The sequence below is a fragment of the Phocoena phocoena genome, chromosome 1 (assembly GCF_963924675.1).
Source record: "Phocoena phocoena chromosome 1, mPhoPho1.1, whole genome shotgun sequence".
In the NCBI taxonomy this organism is placed as follows: domain Eukaryota; kingdom Metazoa; phylum Chordata; class Mammalia; order Artiodactyla; family Phocoenidae; genus Phocoena; species Phocoena phocoena.
The window spans coordinates 153,805,435-153,821,729 of NC_089219.1; the positions used below are offsets into that span (position 1 = coordinate 153,805,435).

The 16,295-nt window shown below is 48.8% G+C and overlaps 1 protein-coding gene across 1 annotated transcript; it reads left to right on the forward strand.

Moving 5' to 3' along the window:
* Positions 1 to 5,754: 5,754 nt before the first annotated feature.
* FMOD (fibromodulin) lies at positions 5,755 to 15,904 on the forward strand. The gene is made up of 4 exons (XM_065887489.1): positions 5,755 to 5,819; positions 8,550 to 9,537; positions 14,008 to 14,941; positions 15,004 to 15,904. The coding sequence occupies exons 2-3, from the start codon at positions 8,559 to 8,561 to the stop codon at positions 14,157 to 14,159; spliced, it is 1,131 nt and encodes a 376-aa protein (XP_065743561.1). The 5' UTR covers positions 5,755 to 5,819; positions 8,550 to 8,558; the 3' UTR covers positions 14,160 to 14,941; positions 15,004 to 15,904.
* The last annotated feature ends 391 nt before the right edge of the window (positions 15,905 to 16,295 follow it).

Sequence of the window (16,295 nt, forward strand, 5' to 3'; positions counted from 1 at the left end):
CCCCCAAAGATGTTTGTACATTTGTCTGTGGAGGGTTCTACACTGACCTTACAGTCACCTTTCTTGCCCTTCCTTGGGGCAGTTCAATAATTCTAGCCCTGAAAGTCCCACCTCTACCCTTGGCTAGCTTCTCTCCGATTGGTTTAAGTTACCAAAGTATGTTTACTACCCTTTAGTAAAATCCAGCTTCTTCACCTTTCATTTATTCATAATGCTTAGAAAAGGGCTAACACGTGCCAGGCACTTGGCCAAGCATTGTACTAGTGGGAGGCACAACGACATTGCCTCGTTCCTCAGGGAGCTGACAATCTACTAAAATAACCAAAGGATGCTACCATTTATTGAAGGTCCACGTGTGGCAGCCTCCCTACTAGGAGTCTATGTCCTTTGTGTCATTTAGTCCTCCCAATATCTCATGAGGTTAAGGTTATTGCCCCCATTTTACAAATGAGAACGTTGTCTCACTGATGTTTAAGCAATTAGCCCAAAGTCACAGAGACTACTTTAGTAAGTGGTAGAGCTGGAATGTGAACATATATCTGTGTTCCCAACCCATGCTCTTTCCTTTACTCTGGAGATTCTATATAGCATACTGGTTAGGAACTCAGACTCTAGGGGTGGACAGACTTAAGTTTAGAATCCAAGCCCTGCTGATTTTAATTGCTATATGACCTTGAACAAATTAATTAGCCTTTCTGAACTTTGGTTTCCTCATCTGTAAAAGTAAGATATGAAAATACCTATCTCATAGGGTTGTGGTGAGAATTCAGAAATGGTACGTGGTATTTTAGAGCGAATATCCAGACCTGGTCTCACCTACAGCCAGGTAACATCCGTGACAGGTACCAGCATCCTGGGAACTGGTCTATCCTACACCTGTTCTCTCCAACAGCCCCAGGCACAGTCTGAGGGGAACCATTAGCTCATTTGCAGAACATAGAGGGATGTCACATACTGAATCACTGAATGACCAAACCCTCCAGGTTTCAAATTTCAGGTTGTCTCCTCTGCCTCCATCCTCATTTAGGTATCGTTCCCTGAACCAACAACCTCCCTTTCCTGACTCAGATACACTCACATTTTCCAGAAGGTGATCTTCCGGAATCCGTCATGTATGTCCTCATCATGTTAATAATAGCAAGCATGCAGTAAATATACAGTAAAAATAAAGAGATACTATCCATTAAATAAGAAAGGTTGTTCTCTGTCTTATTTTTAAAGAGCTTATTAAAAGGAAATTCTGAAGCCCTCAATGCATTTCCCAGAACTTGGAACTTGAGGTTCCAAGTTCTTATTCTCCTATTGCATTTGAAAGAAAACAAGCCTTTCTCCCAGCTCCAACATCTTTGTTTCACCCTCTGGAGAGAGGAGACTATCCATGGTGAAGACTTCTAATGACCACTCAGTGCCAAGGGAATAAGGGGAAACATCTCCCTTGGAAACTCTGAGATACCACTGTTGAGTGCCAGTATAGCCAGGACTTCCCATCAAAACCTCAGACTAGTAAACAGTCCCTCTCTGGCATCAAGAGTTTTCAGGATGGGCAAGCAGCAGGGCCTGGATTGTATCACCATGATCATCTTTCTACTGACCTCTTCATATCCAACTCAATAATTCTGTTTGGGTGGATTTCAGGCTTACCCCTCATCCCTTGGTTGTTTGGGATCAGAGGCTGTTTTATAAAAACAGTGGCTTTTGGGTTCTATGAAGGTTGAAGTGGAAGGGTTTGGCGGCCACAGGTGCATAACTCTCTTTGCTGGTAGGAATTTGAATCAGAAGGCACTTTGTCTCTTCCAGACAGGGTGGGTCCAAACATCAAAGGCAATCAGCTTTGCCTAGTGGCTGTGGCTTAACCTGTACTTTTCTGGGTGGGAAGGAAATAGCAATGACATGAACCCCTGGAAAGTCTAACTGGCCTGAAGGCCTAAGGGTTTTCCTGTCCTGGTTGATGGTGGCTATTCTACCAAACATTGGGTTCTGAAGACAGGCAGACTCTGTAGGGAACCAAAAATACAGTTCACTTTATAATACTTTACCAATTACCTACTAAGCGCCAAGCACTATATGCCCAGCTGGGGATAGGGGCTACAGAAATGAATAACATAGCCTCTTTCCTTAGTTTGCTTGCAGTCTAGTAACTGGGTAGTGCTGGCTTGACACCTCCCAGAAAGCACCAGCGTCCCAAATGAACTTTCTTCACATGCGGGTTCCTTTGGCAATCTGAGAGACATCAGGATCCCCTACTTGGTTTCCTATATTGAAATCAAGCTCTGAGGGCCTAGATCCAGGAACCAGGGAAACAGAGAGGCAGTAGTCAAAATGGAGGTTAGAATCCATCAACAAAGGAATTTTTGAACAGTGAATGATTCCCTGAAACTCTTCCTCCTGACCTGATCTCAATCATCCCCTCCCTCTTTTCTTCCTCCCAAGTCTACCTTGAAACAGAATAGATGACTAAAGACCTAGTGCAAATCCACATGGGGATACTGTGTTTTTTTGGTAGATCTTAGTTGGAAAGAATCCCAATCAATGTTTGGCCCCCAGACTCTGCTGACTTTCATTGTTACTAAGTGAAGTATTATTCGGTATGCTGGAATTTTAAAAAAATTAACATCTGTACCTAATGGGTGTATTTGTCCAGGCTATCTAGATCCAGCTAAGGAGTGTCTCTCAGGCCCAGTTGCCAGAACTAGTGTTTTCCATTGAAAAGTGACTGCTTTCTAGACTCAAAAATGATGGGAAAGTTATCTGTGCAATTTTTTTTTTTTGCGGCACGCGGGCCTCTCACTGTTGTGGCCTCTCCCCTTGTGGAGCACAGGCTCCGGACACGCAGGCTCAGCGGCCATGGCTCACGGACCCAGCCGCTCCGCGGCACGTGGGATTTTCGCGGACTGGGGCACGAACCCGTGTCTCCCGCATCGGCAGGCGGACTCTCAACCACTGCGCCACCAGGGAAGCCCATCTGTGCATTCTTTATAACCATCTTCACATTAAGGCCACTCTGCCTCCGTCATGAGATCAGAGTTTGCTGCTTATACATCTGCTTTATTTTGAGCAGGTACTCTATCAAAACCTTCTTTGTGTCCCGAACACTTAAGAGCATGCCAGGCCCAGAATAAATGCTCATATGCATTAAATTGAAATGAAATATGTGTGGGGTCAGGAAGAGAATCCCTGTATCCCAGCCCCCTCTCATCTTTACAATCCCCTGTCCCCAAATTCAAGCAGATTGGGCCACTGTCATTAGCTGCACTCCATATTAATTGAGTTCAGCCCTGACAGCAGGGTGGTCATTACCCCCTACACTCCACCAGTCCTCTGGCCTTGTGTTGTGAGAAAGGTCTTTGGAGTCATGCAGGTCAAGGTTCAAATCCTTATTTTACCACTATCCAATCACTTTATATCTGTGATCCCCTATTTCCAACACAAAATATCTACTGTGATTATTAATGAGATAACATACGTAAACCATCTAGTTTATAGTAGGTAGTCAGCAGAGGCCCATTCGTTATATTTAATCTTTTTAAAAACTCTTTGAAATTCCTGAGGAGACTGGGTCCCTAATAAGGACCTTTCATATTATGTCAACAGCTCAACCTTATTGGAGCAAGCAAAAGTTCCATTCTTTAAAATTCAAATTCTAAATTCTTCAAATTCAAATCTGAGGCTTTCTCAATCGGTACCTTTAAAAAATAAGGAGTGATTCAAATTCACACCCTTGTGCATTGTTGGTGGATATGTAAAATGGTGTATCCACTATGAAAAACAATATGGCAGTTCCTCAAAAAAGTTAAAAATAGATTACCATAGGATCCAACAATTCCACTTCTGAACATGTAACCAATATAATTAAAAGCAGGATCTCAAAGAGATATTTGTACACCCATGTTCACAGTGGCATTATTCACAATAGCTAAGAAGTGTGAACAACTCGAATGTCCATTGACAGACAAATGGGTAAACAAAATGTGGTATATGCATACAGTAATTACTCAGCCTTTAAGAGGAAGGACATTCTGACACACGCTACAACATGGATGAACCTTGAGAACATTATTCTAGTGAAATAAGCCAGTCACAAAAAGACAAAGACTGTATGACTCCATTTATATGAGTCATGCAGAGTGGTCAAATTCATAGAGGTGGAAAGTCATTCTTTCTACTCTGGTGGTTGCCAGGGGCTGAGGGAGGGTGAAATGGGGCATTTTTGTTTAATGAATATAAAGTTTCAGTTTTGAAAGATGAAAATGTTCTAGAGACTGGCTGTACAGCAATACTTAACACTTCTGAACCGCGCACTTAAAATTTGTTAAGATAGTAAAGTTTAAGTTACGAGTTAGTTACCACAATTTAAAAAAATTTAAAGGGGTGTTTCTTGGATGTTAGTATGAGGCAGTTAGTTGAGGAAAGAGCATTCAGGATGCATGGGTTCATCTAAGCTACTGAGATTCTAAGTAATCCAAATTCTTCTAGTCCCTGAACTTCCAGTTCAGACTCATCTATCTAACTGCCTGCATGCATCTCCACTGGAATGCCTAACAGGCATCTCTAACTTAGACTCTGTCCCTCCCCATCTTTCTAATGTCCGGAAATGGTGCTACCACCCCTACCAGTTGCTCAAACTCAAAATCAAGGACTCGTCCTTGACTTCCTCTACCTCCCTATCTGGTCCATTTTCAAGACTCCTTGTCTAAAGATACATTGTCCCCTCTTCCGTTGCACTAGCCCAATCTGCCATTATCTCTCTACAAAGGCGGGCTAGAGCTCCTACTTCCACACTTTCCTGCTTTTTGCCACACAGCAGTCTCTCCCATGTGCCTTTAAAAATGTAGGTCAGATCTTTTCACTTAAACATTCAGAATAAAAGTTAAACATTCCTCTGCTTAAACATTCAGAATAAAAGTTAAATTCATGCCATGGCCTAAAAGTCCCTTCATGGTCTAGCTCCTGCCTACTTCTCCGACCTCATCTTCCCCTTACTCAGGGTCTCTACATCTGTAAAATGGGCACAACAGCAATCATCTCTGGACCGGGGGCCTCACACAAATTACCTCACAGAGTCCTTGCTACAACTCAACAAGGTACTTGTTGCTAACCCTAAGATCATCGTGAGACAGGCGAAAGTGCATGAGGCTAGTCAGTAAGTGATCAACAAATGTGAGAGTCCCTTTCTTCCCTTTTATCACAGTGGCGAGAGAGAAACCCTACAGCCCAGACAGGTCTACACCGGTCAGGGATGGAACTGGAGCCAGAGCCCGCTGTCCTGTGTCCTCTCCCTTGTCCATTAGCCTAACCACCTGCCCGTAGAGGGCGCCGGAGCCCAGAAGGGTGAGCCCTCGCTCTCCCATGGGACCCGTGGGTTGCTGAAAGAGTTAAGATGCCTCTTCCCAAATCCTGGCCCTCCTCATCCCTGCATCTGCCCTTGTGGGTTTAATGAGAAATCCAGGCGCTTCGTAAGAGACTGTACAAATAACTTCGAGGGCGCCACTAACTCATTCAGCAGAAAGAGACCCTGAGCTGCCAATGCTTTAGGGCAGATGAGTGGAAAGAAGGTGGTTTTTCATAGCGTCAGGCGGACAGCAGGATTTTGCGCGGTTGAGTGTGAGCTCCGCCCCTGCAGCAGAGCCGAAAAAGCCAGGATCCGGGCTCCTCAACCCCTCTCTTCACAACATTTGATTAGGAATGTGGGGGCGGGCCCTGGCCTGGCACAGACACACACACTCTCAGTAGACACCCTCACTCCTCTCCCTCTCACACGCTCTCCAACCAAGGAGGCCAGACAGAGAGACGTGGTCATTCTCTGAAAGGTTCAACTCGAGGTAAGTCAGTCATTTTACTTCAGGTTTTGTCCCTGGTAGTTCCACAAAGGGACCACAGCAAAGAGGCTGGGGAGCAGGGCAAGGGCCGGGCGGAAGGAGTCATTCGTCCTTCTCCCATCTGGGCTGTGTCCCAGGATGCTGGAGCCGGGAAAGGGGAGTAGAAGGAAGGGTTCCCAACATGCTACCTTTGTCCTACAGTTTCTTTCTGTTGTTGGGGGACATCCAGTTCTCAGGCATGAAAAAGTGAAGGGCCAGGTATCTAGCATAGCCAGGTCTGCCCCACTACTGCTCAGAAAGCCCACCATCCTAGCCCTGTGTCCCTGCAGTCTCTCTTCAGAAGGGTTGTGGTAACTAAATTCTGTTATGAGAGCGGAGAGGGAGTATTGTGTAGTGTGTGTGTGCGTGCGTGCGCATGCACACGCGTGCTTGTGTGTTGCTGGGGTGAAAGGGAAAGAATACACAGAAATATTGAGACTTGACCAGGTCCAAGGAGCTGTGAAATGGGGATCCAATTCAGGTTAGGGAATAGCTCTGGCTTGACCTCCTGGACTCTGACAGAAGGGAGAAATGGTTCTCTAGAATGGAGAAATGAAAGAACAGCAGTAACTCCTGAGTAAGCTCCCCCCAACTCAGAGAGTGCCAGTCCTAGAAACTCTCCACCTTACCAAGCTCTGAGCACAGGAGGGTCTCTATCATTGGGGGTGGGGTGGGTGAGGATTTAAGAGTATAAACCCTGGAGCAACATTGCTAAGAGATGGGGGTAGGGTAAAGAGAGGAATAGGGTGCCACCAAACCCTTTTAGCCATCATGACTCCAAAGGAGACTCAAGTGGGCAGGATGCACAGCCCTGGAAGGCTGGGTCTCGAAGAGGAAGATGGCTCTTGTCTGCCACGGTGCCTAGTCTGGAAGGAGAAATGGAGACAGAGGCTCACTGTGCCAGCCTCCAGACAGCCACCGTGATCCTGCAGCAGCCCAGAGCTGAGCATGGAAAAATGTGCTACTGGTAATGGGCCATTCCGTCCGTCTTCCCCAGGCCAGTGCCAAGGCCCAGCCAGCATGCCCAGGCAGTGGGTGGCTGGGTTGGCCCCTCAGAAGCACTGTGGGCTCTTTGTCTGAGGCTGCCTGAGGATGAGCCAGGGGCCTCGCCTCTGCGAGCCAGGGGCCTCGCCTCTGCAACCCAGAGACTAATGGAATAAAGTGGGCCTAAGGGAATTGCTTTCAGGGGACAGAGAGGTCTGACAGAGACGGTGGTCAGAAGGTGACTAGATTGTCACTATTAGGGTCCTTCTCATCGGTTCATTGGATTTGATGTTGGCTTTTAGACTCCTTTCTTTCTCCTGTCCACGGGTGCCAGCCCCAGCCAAGGGCCAATAGCAATGTGAATGGTATACGTGACTATTCCCAGACCAAGAAAGGTTCTAAGGTCTTCTGTCCAAGGGTGACAATCACCCCTCTGGAAGGTACCCATTGCTCACAGGGGTTATGCAGTGCTTTGGCTATAGGTATTCAGAGTAAGACATCCAGCCTGATATGCCACCCCATGACCCCTCATCTTCCACTCCTTCAGCTTCCCTCTCAGGTGACACCAAACCCACACTTCTCTCTAAACCTACCCTGCTCTCATCTCGCTAGCATAACAAGCTCGAAGGCAATGGGCTGCCAGGAAATGTGGGGGCCTAGATATGGAGCCTGGTAATCCAGAGGTGGCTTGGGATGGGAGAGAAGGATGCCAGAATCCCATTCTAAAGCTATGTTCCCTTGGGCACACTCAAGAGGCTTCAATTCCTGTTCCATTGTTTGATGTTCCTCATACATTCTCTTGGTCCCATTTGGCTCTTGCATAATGTCCATGGTGGAGCGGGAGAAGTAGTAACACTTTACTGGACAAGTGCAGTAAGACTTGCATGCACTCAGTACCCACTCTAGAAGACAAGTGCCATACCTGGGTGGCAGTGGCCCCAGCCTGGAGCGAATCTGTAACTGTTACATGAAGACCCTGTGCCAGCCAAGCTGCATGTGTAGCCACAAACTGCCAACCAGAGAGTTTCCTCACCAGCAGACTGCTATAGGTGCTGGCACTGTTACAGATGCTGGCACCACAAGCCCAAGCCTTGTGGTGGCTACAGGGGGACCACAACGTTCCCCACAGACTCAAAACAGAAACCTCTGCCTTCCCAAGTAGTTCAGATCTTCCCCTTTGAGATCTCAAGCCACTTCTGGCTGTTTCCCAGAGATATGGAAAGAGCCAGAAGGCTTTTTCCTTGGACTCTTGGGAAACATTATGTCCTGGGGAGTCCAAACTGGATGTGAATTCAGGACTAAAGAGCACCCACCACCACTACCACTCCCATGGGAATTGCTGTGGCCTTTCTAGCTCCCCCAACAGTACCTTCAGGTTGCTAGAGGTTCCTATGGGCCTGCCCTCCAAAAAAAATGCAGCACCTCCATTCAAGCTCCTTTTAATCTCAAAGGCTATGTTTCTGCGACTCTATGACCAGAGGAAAACGCACCTAGCTCCCCCCAGACAGCCACGTTTCTGCTGGACCAAGTGTGCAGAGGCGGCACTGGGAGGAGGCCCAGAGGAAGTGAGAGCAAGGCTACTGCTCACAGCTGTTTGCTGCTGAAGTCAGGTCCACGTAGCTCAAAGACTAAGGCTCAGCTGCTCTGCCTCCCTGCCTCCCTAGAGTCTCACTCACGCCTGCTTACTCTGTTCTCTCTCCCTTCTTGCAGAGAGACAACATGCAGTGGGCTTCCCTCCTGCTGCTGGCAGGGCTCTGCTCCCTTTCCCGGGCCCAATATGAGGAAGACTCCCACTGGTGGTTCCACTACCTCCGCAACCAGCAGTCCACCTACTACGATCCCTATGACCCTTACCCTTATGAGCCCTATGAGCCTTACCCCTACGGGGGAGAGGAAAGTCCAGCCTATGCCTACGGCTCTCCACCCCCACCAGAGCCCCGCGACTGCCCCCAGGAGTGCGACTGCCCCCCCAACTTCCCCACAGCCATGTACTGTGACAACCGCAACCTCAAGTACCTACCCTTTGTCCCCTCCCGCATGAAGTACGTCTACTTCCAGAACAATCAGATCTCTTCCATCCAGGAGGGCGTTTTCGACAACGCCACTGGGCTGCTCTGGATTGCTCTCCATGGCAACCAGATCACCAGTGATAAGGTGGGCAGGAAGGTCTTCTCCAAGCTGAGGCACCTGGAGAGGCTGTACATGGACCACAACAACCTGACCCGGATGCCTGGCCCACTGCCTCGATCCCTGAGGGAGCTCCATCTCGAGCACAACCAGATCTTGAGGGTCCCCAACAACGCGCTGGAGGGGCTGGAGAACCTCACGGCCTTGTACCTCCAACACAACGAGATCCAGGAAGTGGGCAGTTCGGTGAGAGGCCTCCGGTCACTGATCTTGCTGGACCTGAGTTACAACCACCTTCGGAAGGTGCCTGATGGACTGCCCTCAGCCCTTGAGCAGCTGTACCTAGAGCACAACAATGTCTACTCGGTCCCCGACAACTACTTCCGGGGGTCGCCCAAGCTGCTGTATGTGCGGCTGTCCCACAACAGTCTCACCAACAGTGGCCTGGCCTCTAACACCTTCAATTCCAGCAGCCTCCTTGAGCTTGACCTCTCCTACAACCAGCTACAGAAGATCCCCCCAGTGAACACCAACCTGGAGAACCTTTACCTCCAAGGCAACAGGATCAATGGTGAGACTTTGGCAAAGGGGAGTGGGGAGGGCTGTCTGCTGCATTGGAAAGACCCAATTCTGAGTGCTGGGGGCAATACAGAAGAAATAGAAGTAGGGGAACCAAAGAGTACCAATGAAGTAAGCTGAAAACCCTGCCATATCCCTGTACAAAATGGTACATAGTGGCATACTCTTATACTACACAGCAGTGCTAGGAAAAGTCAGTGGGAGAGTGGGTTGGTACGGAAGAAGACTTCCCAGAAGAGGTAAGTCTCAATCTAGGTCTTGAGAGATAAGCGGGCATGGGCTGGAGGAACACAGGACTGGGCCCTTCTGAGAAATGCAATTGCCACAAACAAAGGGACCAGTCATTTAACAGGCCACCTGGAGGGGGCAGCCAGGAAATTCCTGTGTCTAAGAGGAAGGGGTCACGTGTTAAGCAGTGAGAGAGGAGTTGGGAGAGGTTGGGGAGGTGGCAGTTCATAGACAGGGGGATTTAAGTTGAACTTCTACGGTCCGTCTCAGGAGGAAAGTGTGCTGTTAAGAAACCGTGGTATCTGTACTTTCTCACTGACCCGGAAGAGGATGAGCTCTCTGTTTCCACCTGATCTACTCATGCCTCGACAGCCTGGTCTTGTGTTTGGATGTTTATTTGCTTTTTAAACATAACAACTGGTGGACAAGAGTTGGTAGCCTCTCAGAGCTGAACACGGCACTTGCTCTGGTTGGTTCTCCCTGGAGTACAAGGAGCCCCTGGTGGCAGGGCAGAGGCCCCCTAGGGTAACATGAGCCTGACCGCCGCCAAACCCTGGGGTGGTGGACAAGGACAAGGGCTTCTTGTTTTCCAAGCTCTTCCCAGAAAAGGCCTAAAGTGCTGTCTCTCTGTCTCCAAGAACTAAAATCTTCATTTCAGATTGGATTATCTAGTTGATTTTCAGCTCCCTCTCGGGATCTTGTGTTCACAACATGCTTACATTACCCAAGGGCCTCTGATATCTTAATCCAGCTGGAAGGTACAGAGCCAGATTTTAACCTCTCTTCCTCTGCAGCAAAGTACCCCTCTCCCTGGGGAATGAAGGACTCGTTAATGACCATTGGCAAAGGGCTTTGAAGTAGAGCCTGCTGAGAGCAAACAGCACCATCAAAGCATGGATAGGGACCGAGTCTACAACCTCCCCCATCGATACTTTCTCTCCCTGTGCTCAGGGAACAGATGTTAACGAGCTAGACAGCCCTCTGAGTGAGAGAGGCACCCGTCCCAGAGGTTGACTGTGAGGCGGGCAAGGTGAAGAGGTGCCTGGTTCTCTAGTTGGAAGTGCGAGACACCATCATGTATAGGGCCAACTGTTTTGTATTTAAAGTCTCTCTTTCTTTGGGGGGTGGGGGGGTGGGGGTGCGGGTCTTCCTATTCCCAAGGCAGGGTTCTCTGGCCTCTAAGATGTTGCATGCTGCAAAGGGTTTGACATTTGCTTGTAGCTGTTCATCACCCCACCCAGGAGTCACCACTACTCACCTGCCACGCATTCTAAACGCAGGAGGATCGTCACAACAGAAACGTCATACTGTATACAGTGCTTTAGCAGAGTTTGACTTGAAAATGTGACAGCGAAGGGCAGCTGTCATGGGAGAGAAGCCATTCGTTATTGCCTAACGGTACAATCAGTGAAACTTGGGGTGGGAAAGTCTCCTTTGCAGTATCTTGTCACCCTGTCTTCTTGCAGAACCACATCTGCCGCTCAAGTACAAGGTGGTTCACCCCTTCCAAAAGCTCTGCCACAGATAAAATCACTTCAGTCGAGTGTCTCAAGGTCTTGCAAGAAATTTCTCCCTTAAGTCAAACCTAAAAATGTCCAGTGCCTACCCCAAATCCCTTCTTGTGCAATTTAAGCCAAAGCCCCTTTGTCTGGTTATCTCCCTTTTAGTCTTCTTTTGGCAAAATAACACCGACTCCTTATTTTCCTTAATTAGTGGATTAATACATGTAAAGCGCTTGGTTCGCCTGGCACATAATTGAAAAAGCGATACATAGTAACCATATTATAAGCTTTTCTTCTATTGCCACTTTGAAATTGCCAGGTACAGTTTTGTTCTGTTTTATTTTTTTCATCGCAAAGATGGGGAAACTGAGACACAGAGAAGGAAAGGCAATCTCTTTAGGTCACCCAGATCTTGTAGCATAGCCTCTACCATCAACATCAAAGGACTGAAAGCCAGGCTTCTCTAGCTGAGAATGGAAGGAGTATCTCTCTGATTCAGACCAACAGCAGGAAAGACCGTTCTCCAAGCTCAGGCCCTCGCCTGGGCAAATGTGAAGGAGGTCTCCCTGCACAGCTGGTCAGGGACCCAGAGCAGGGGTGGGTGGTGAAGGTGGGATATTGAAGCAACCCTCTGAGAGGGGAGCTAAAAGGACAGGAGCTGAAGGGTGTGCAGTGGAATTAGGCCCGGCCCTCTCCCTCCCCCTTCCTTCTTCCATTAGCATCTCCCTCAGTTTTTCCAGCCTGGCAAGAGCAGGAAACACAGCTCAGAATGTTATTCAGTAGCTCTGAGATCCAGGGGGCAGGGCGGGTATACCAGGAAGAATTTGGAAAGACTTTTGTCAGAATTTAATCCGGGATGGAAAGTGTCCTCCAGAGTCTCCAAGCAGAAGCCCCTGTCCTATTCATGAGCTTAGGGAAGATAAACAGGGGGGCTCACGGTGCTCAGCCTGTGGATAGAATCTATACATGCTGTGTGTTGAGCAGCCCCTAAGTGCTCAACAGTTGGGACCCAGGACTTTAGCAGGCAGTCTGAAGGCCCCAGGATGGTGTAGAGAACCTATGGTGGAACCTCTAAGTGCAGTCTGCCGACAGGGTTGGAGGTGATATTTAAGCTGGGCCACTTTACTTCTCCCCAGCCCAACTCACTCCACCTGTTCCACACAGACACCATAGACCTGGCCCCTGGCCTTGGCTCTGCCCCCGACCTGTCCACCTGGAGGCCACTTGATCCATTCCCTGGGACCAGAAAGGAAACATCCAAAAGCATTCCAGGTCTCCACCCCCACGCCACACCGAGTGCTCTCCAAAGAAGGGTATTTCCTGTTCTCATTATTCTTTGGGGCTGGGTTTTCTATCTTACATTTGCAGTACAAGTTAACTGGCTGCAGCCTCAGCCCATCTCCTCTCTGTCAGTCTTGACAGAGACTGAAAACAATTGCTAGCGCTAATTTGAAAAACAATTTCTTCATCTATCTAAGCTCTCCATACTGTCTTCCTTGCAACCTTCACGTTCATACCCATAATCTCTCCATCCACAATGCCCTCGAAGGTCACCTCTAGGAAGAGAGTCAGGAAAGCCTTCCTCCCATTCCTCCTGCCCAGCTCCAGGCTGACACACAGCTCCTGACCACTGTGGCAAGCAGAGGAATGCCTCTGGTTGAGGCAAAAGCAAGCCCAGCTCTGGGTCTGCCTAAGTGTTACAGCCTACGGAGACCCGACAGGTAACCTCACCCAAAGCCCCTTTGACATGAGCCACCTTCCTGACGCTCTCACACACCGTGTTGAAGGCCGCCTCTAGGGGCTTCAGCAGCTTCTCAGTGGTGACTCTGGCTGTCCTTGCTGGAGTTTTAGCTGAGTTCTTGGTTTTTATCCTTCAAGTTCCTGACCCAGCAGGCTAGAGACAGAGGTGGCTGATCTGTCCAAGAGGACAACCAGAGGGAGAACAAGGTGAATGGTAGCAGAAGGTTTTGTATTTAAATCGAACAGAACTACTGTATCAATTAGGACTGCATGGTTTGGAGGGAAAGTCTTCAAAAAAGGGTACTTCTTTTGAGATTACAAAAAAAGGAGGGTAAACCGTACCATATTAAATGTGGGATGCAAGGGAATTATTTATTGGACTTTTGAGCTCCATAGCAGCCCTGTTCATCTATCAGTTTCCATCTCCTTAGACCTCAGGGCCTTGCTCACTCCTTTGGCTTTACTCAGAATGTACACGGACAACGCCCTCAAAGCTCTGCACTCAGAGACACTTGTCTCTCAGTCTAGATTTTCTCTCTTTAATTTTCTGCCACTTGCTCTATCTGCAAAGTGTTAGGAAATATTCCAGATTTAAGTCCCTGCATTTCCCCAGTCTTCCTTCTTAAAACAATTCGGAAACACCCTCCTCTCCAAAAGCAATCAAAGCTGCTCGGGTTCGTCTTTGACTGCCTTCTGCTGCCACCTGCTGCCTAAAGATGGGAAAAGATCAAGGCCTGGCTGGAAGGACATTCCAGGGTCTACAGAGAGGGGTGGGTATGAGGTGGAGCTATGCAGGCAGAGACCCCACTCTGTCTCTGGTTCTGCCCACTAATTGGTGCAAGTATGACTCCGATCCTGGAAAGTGCCTGCCCCACCCAGCCGAGTTCCACCTCTCACATTAGAAGCTTCACAGAGGCTGTCTGGCCTCACTGCGGACCCAGGTCCCTGATCTGGGCTTCTCCGACCCACCCCCACCCCTCTTGTTCCCACAGAGTTCTCCATCAGCAGCTTCTGCACCGTGGTGGACGTCGTGAATTTCTCCAAGCTGCAGGTGCTGCGCCTGGACGGGAACGAGATCAAGCGCAGCGCCATGCCGCCCGACGCACCCCTCTGCCTGCGCGTCGCCAGCCTCATCGAGATCTGAGTGGCCCACGCACTGGGCGCAGGGCCAGAGCCCCCGTGCCCCTCTGCATTTGGCTTGATGGTTTGGTTTGGCTTTTGCTGGAAGGTCTGGGACAGACCATGTGACAGAAGTCCATGGGCTCCCTCTACAGTTTTCTACCCTGTAGGCAAGTTCAGGTGGAATCAGGGGACAGGCAGCCTTCTTCTGAGGGACATGAAACTCTCCTTTCCAGGACGGAAGTGGTGGCAGACTTCTTCAGGGACTTCTGTCCCTGAAGTCCCAACCCCAGAAATCTCATTACCCGTTCTTCACAATGATCTGGTGCCGTGAACCCTAAAATTTGCTTGAGCAATAGTACATAACCTTACTTTTTAAGCAATCACTGATTCTGTCTGTGAGCAGCGCTTGACAGCTCTGCCATGTGCTGGGCGAGTTGTGCAGTTACTCCGGGCTCCCACTCGCTGCTTCTCAGTATATACCTCTTTGGCCAACTGCCTCCTCTTAAGTCCACCTCATCCACTCAACGTTGCCCCACAGACACGTCTTCTCTGCCTTGGGCAGAGGCAGGAGACCCCAAGGCATATGCTCATCTGCCCAGTGCCTGTGCAGAGAACTCACACTCGCGTCTGAGGTTGGAAGGACGCCAAGAGTCACCTCTACACCAGAGGTCACCAGTATGATGACCATGTTCTTGGCTTGATGTGGGAGGAGAAAACCAACCTCAGGCTTAGCTAAATGTATAGGGCTATATTTTAGCAGCTAAGCAATTCTTTGAAGGTGGATCAGACTTCAAAAGAGGAAAGGCCATGGACTCAGCTGGAGACTAGTTTGGGCTTGACTGAAAAAAAAAAAAAAAAGAGGAAAGGCCAGATTCTGCTTATCATCAGCATCCATAATGGAGGCAGACACACCTCGAATTGGCTGAATTGAGGAAGCAGCTGCAGTAGTTCCATTCTCAGCCAGCACTCTGCATTCCCAGCAGCTCCCTACTTGGGTCTTTATCTTCAAAGGCAGAGTCCATGCGGTTCTCAAAGCATGAGAGAGGTAATTTGTCCTCTCCTCTTATGCAAGCAGAAAGGTCTACATCCTGATGGGAGAGACAGACTCCAACCAGCCCAGGATTTGCTAAAGGAGGAAGCTGTGGTATTAATTGTTTTCTCCTAAGGCCACAGTTAATAGTACCAGCTCTGGCTGGAGATGCTCATTGGGTCAGTGAAGCCCAGGCCAGGCAGCCAAATCTTGCCTGTACTGAGCACAAAACCCTCTGCTTTCACATCTCTGAGCTACACTCTCATTACTGAAGATGGCTGTTACTTTATAGCTTGGGTGGAGAGCAATTAATTCTTCCCATTTCTGAAAGGAGTGTCGTCTGGGGACCTAACCCTCCTGCTCTCTGGGGTACCATTGGGATGGAGCCATCCAGGCAGCCATGGCCAGGGACTGCTTGAGGACAGCTAGCCCTAATCTGCTCCTTGCCCAGATGCCACTGTGTCCCTGATACAGTGTATGCTTTGAAGCCGTTTTCCTGAAAAGGGAAGGGGGGGATACTTGGACTGCTTCTTGGCTCCAGACCTTGAAATCCACAAAAGCCAAACCAGCTCATTTCAGCAAAGGAGCTCTGAGGTGAGGGGCAAGGCTGCCGCTGCCCCAGGGCTCTTCAGAAAGTATCTGCATGTGAGCACCTTCATGCCTCTGTAAAGGATCCTTATCACAGGAAAAGCATGAGTGGTGGCTAACCCAACCAATAAAGTTCTTTTACAATTGCATCCGCAAGAATGGAGTCAATTAAGGCAGACACAGAAGGGTAACTTTAAGGGGGGGGGGGGTCACATAAGCCTCAGACTGGAGGAGCCCACTTTCTCATCTATTCTGCTTGGGTAGATATAGCTAAGAGGTTTGTAAAAAGTCACCTGTATAAAATCTCTAGTTAGCAAACTCTGTGCTCTGGAAGTTCTTCTTTAAGTCTAACTTCAATCTCACTAGCTCCATATTTCCTTCCATTTGGTCCCCAAGGGATAAAGAAAAAAAAATTTTTTTTTCAATCATTCTATCATTTTTCTCCTTCAACCGTCCTCCCTTGTTTACCCAGTAATTATGGCGCTGGTGGGTCCAGAGTATTGTTGTCTTAACCGCGCCTGCCCTCTAGTGGCAACTATG

What these genes read in the sequence shown, in the direction of transcription:
- FMOD (XM_065887489.1), top strand. Translation starts at nt 8,559, where the DNA reads ATGCAGTGGGCTTCCCTCCTGCTGCTGGCAGGGCTCTGCTCCCTTTCC. An exon ending in CCAAGGCAACAGGATCAATG is followed by an intron (nt 9,538 to 14,007) that starts GTGAGACTTTGG and finishes TTGTTCCCACAG; the next exon opens with AGTTCTCCATCAGCAGCTTC.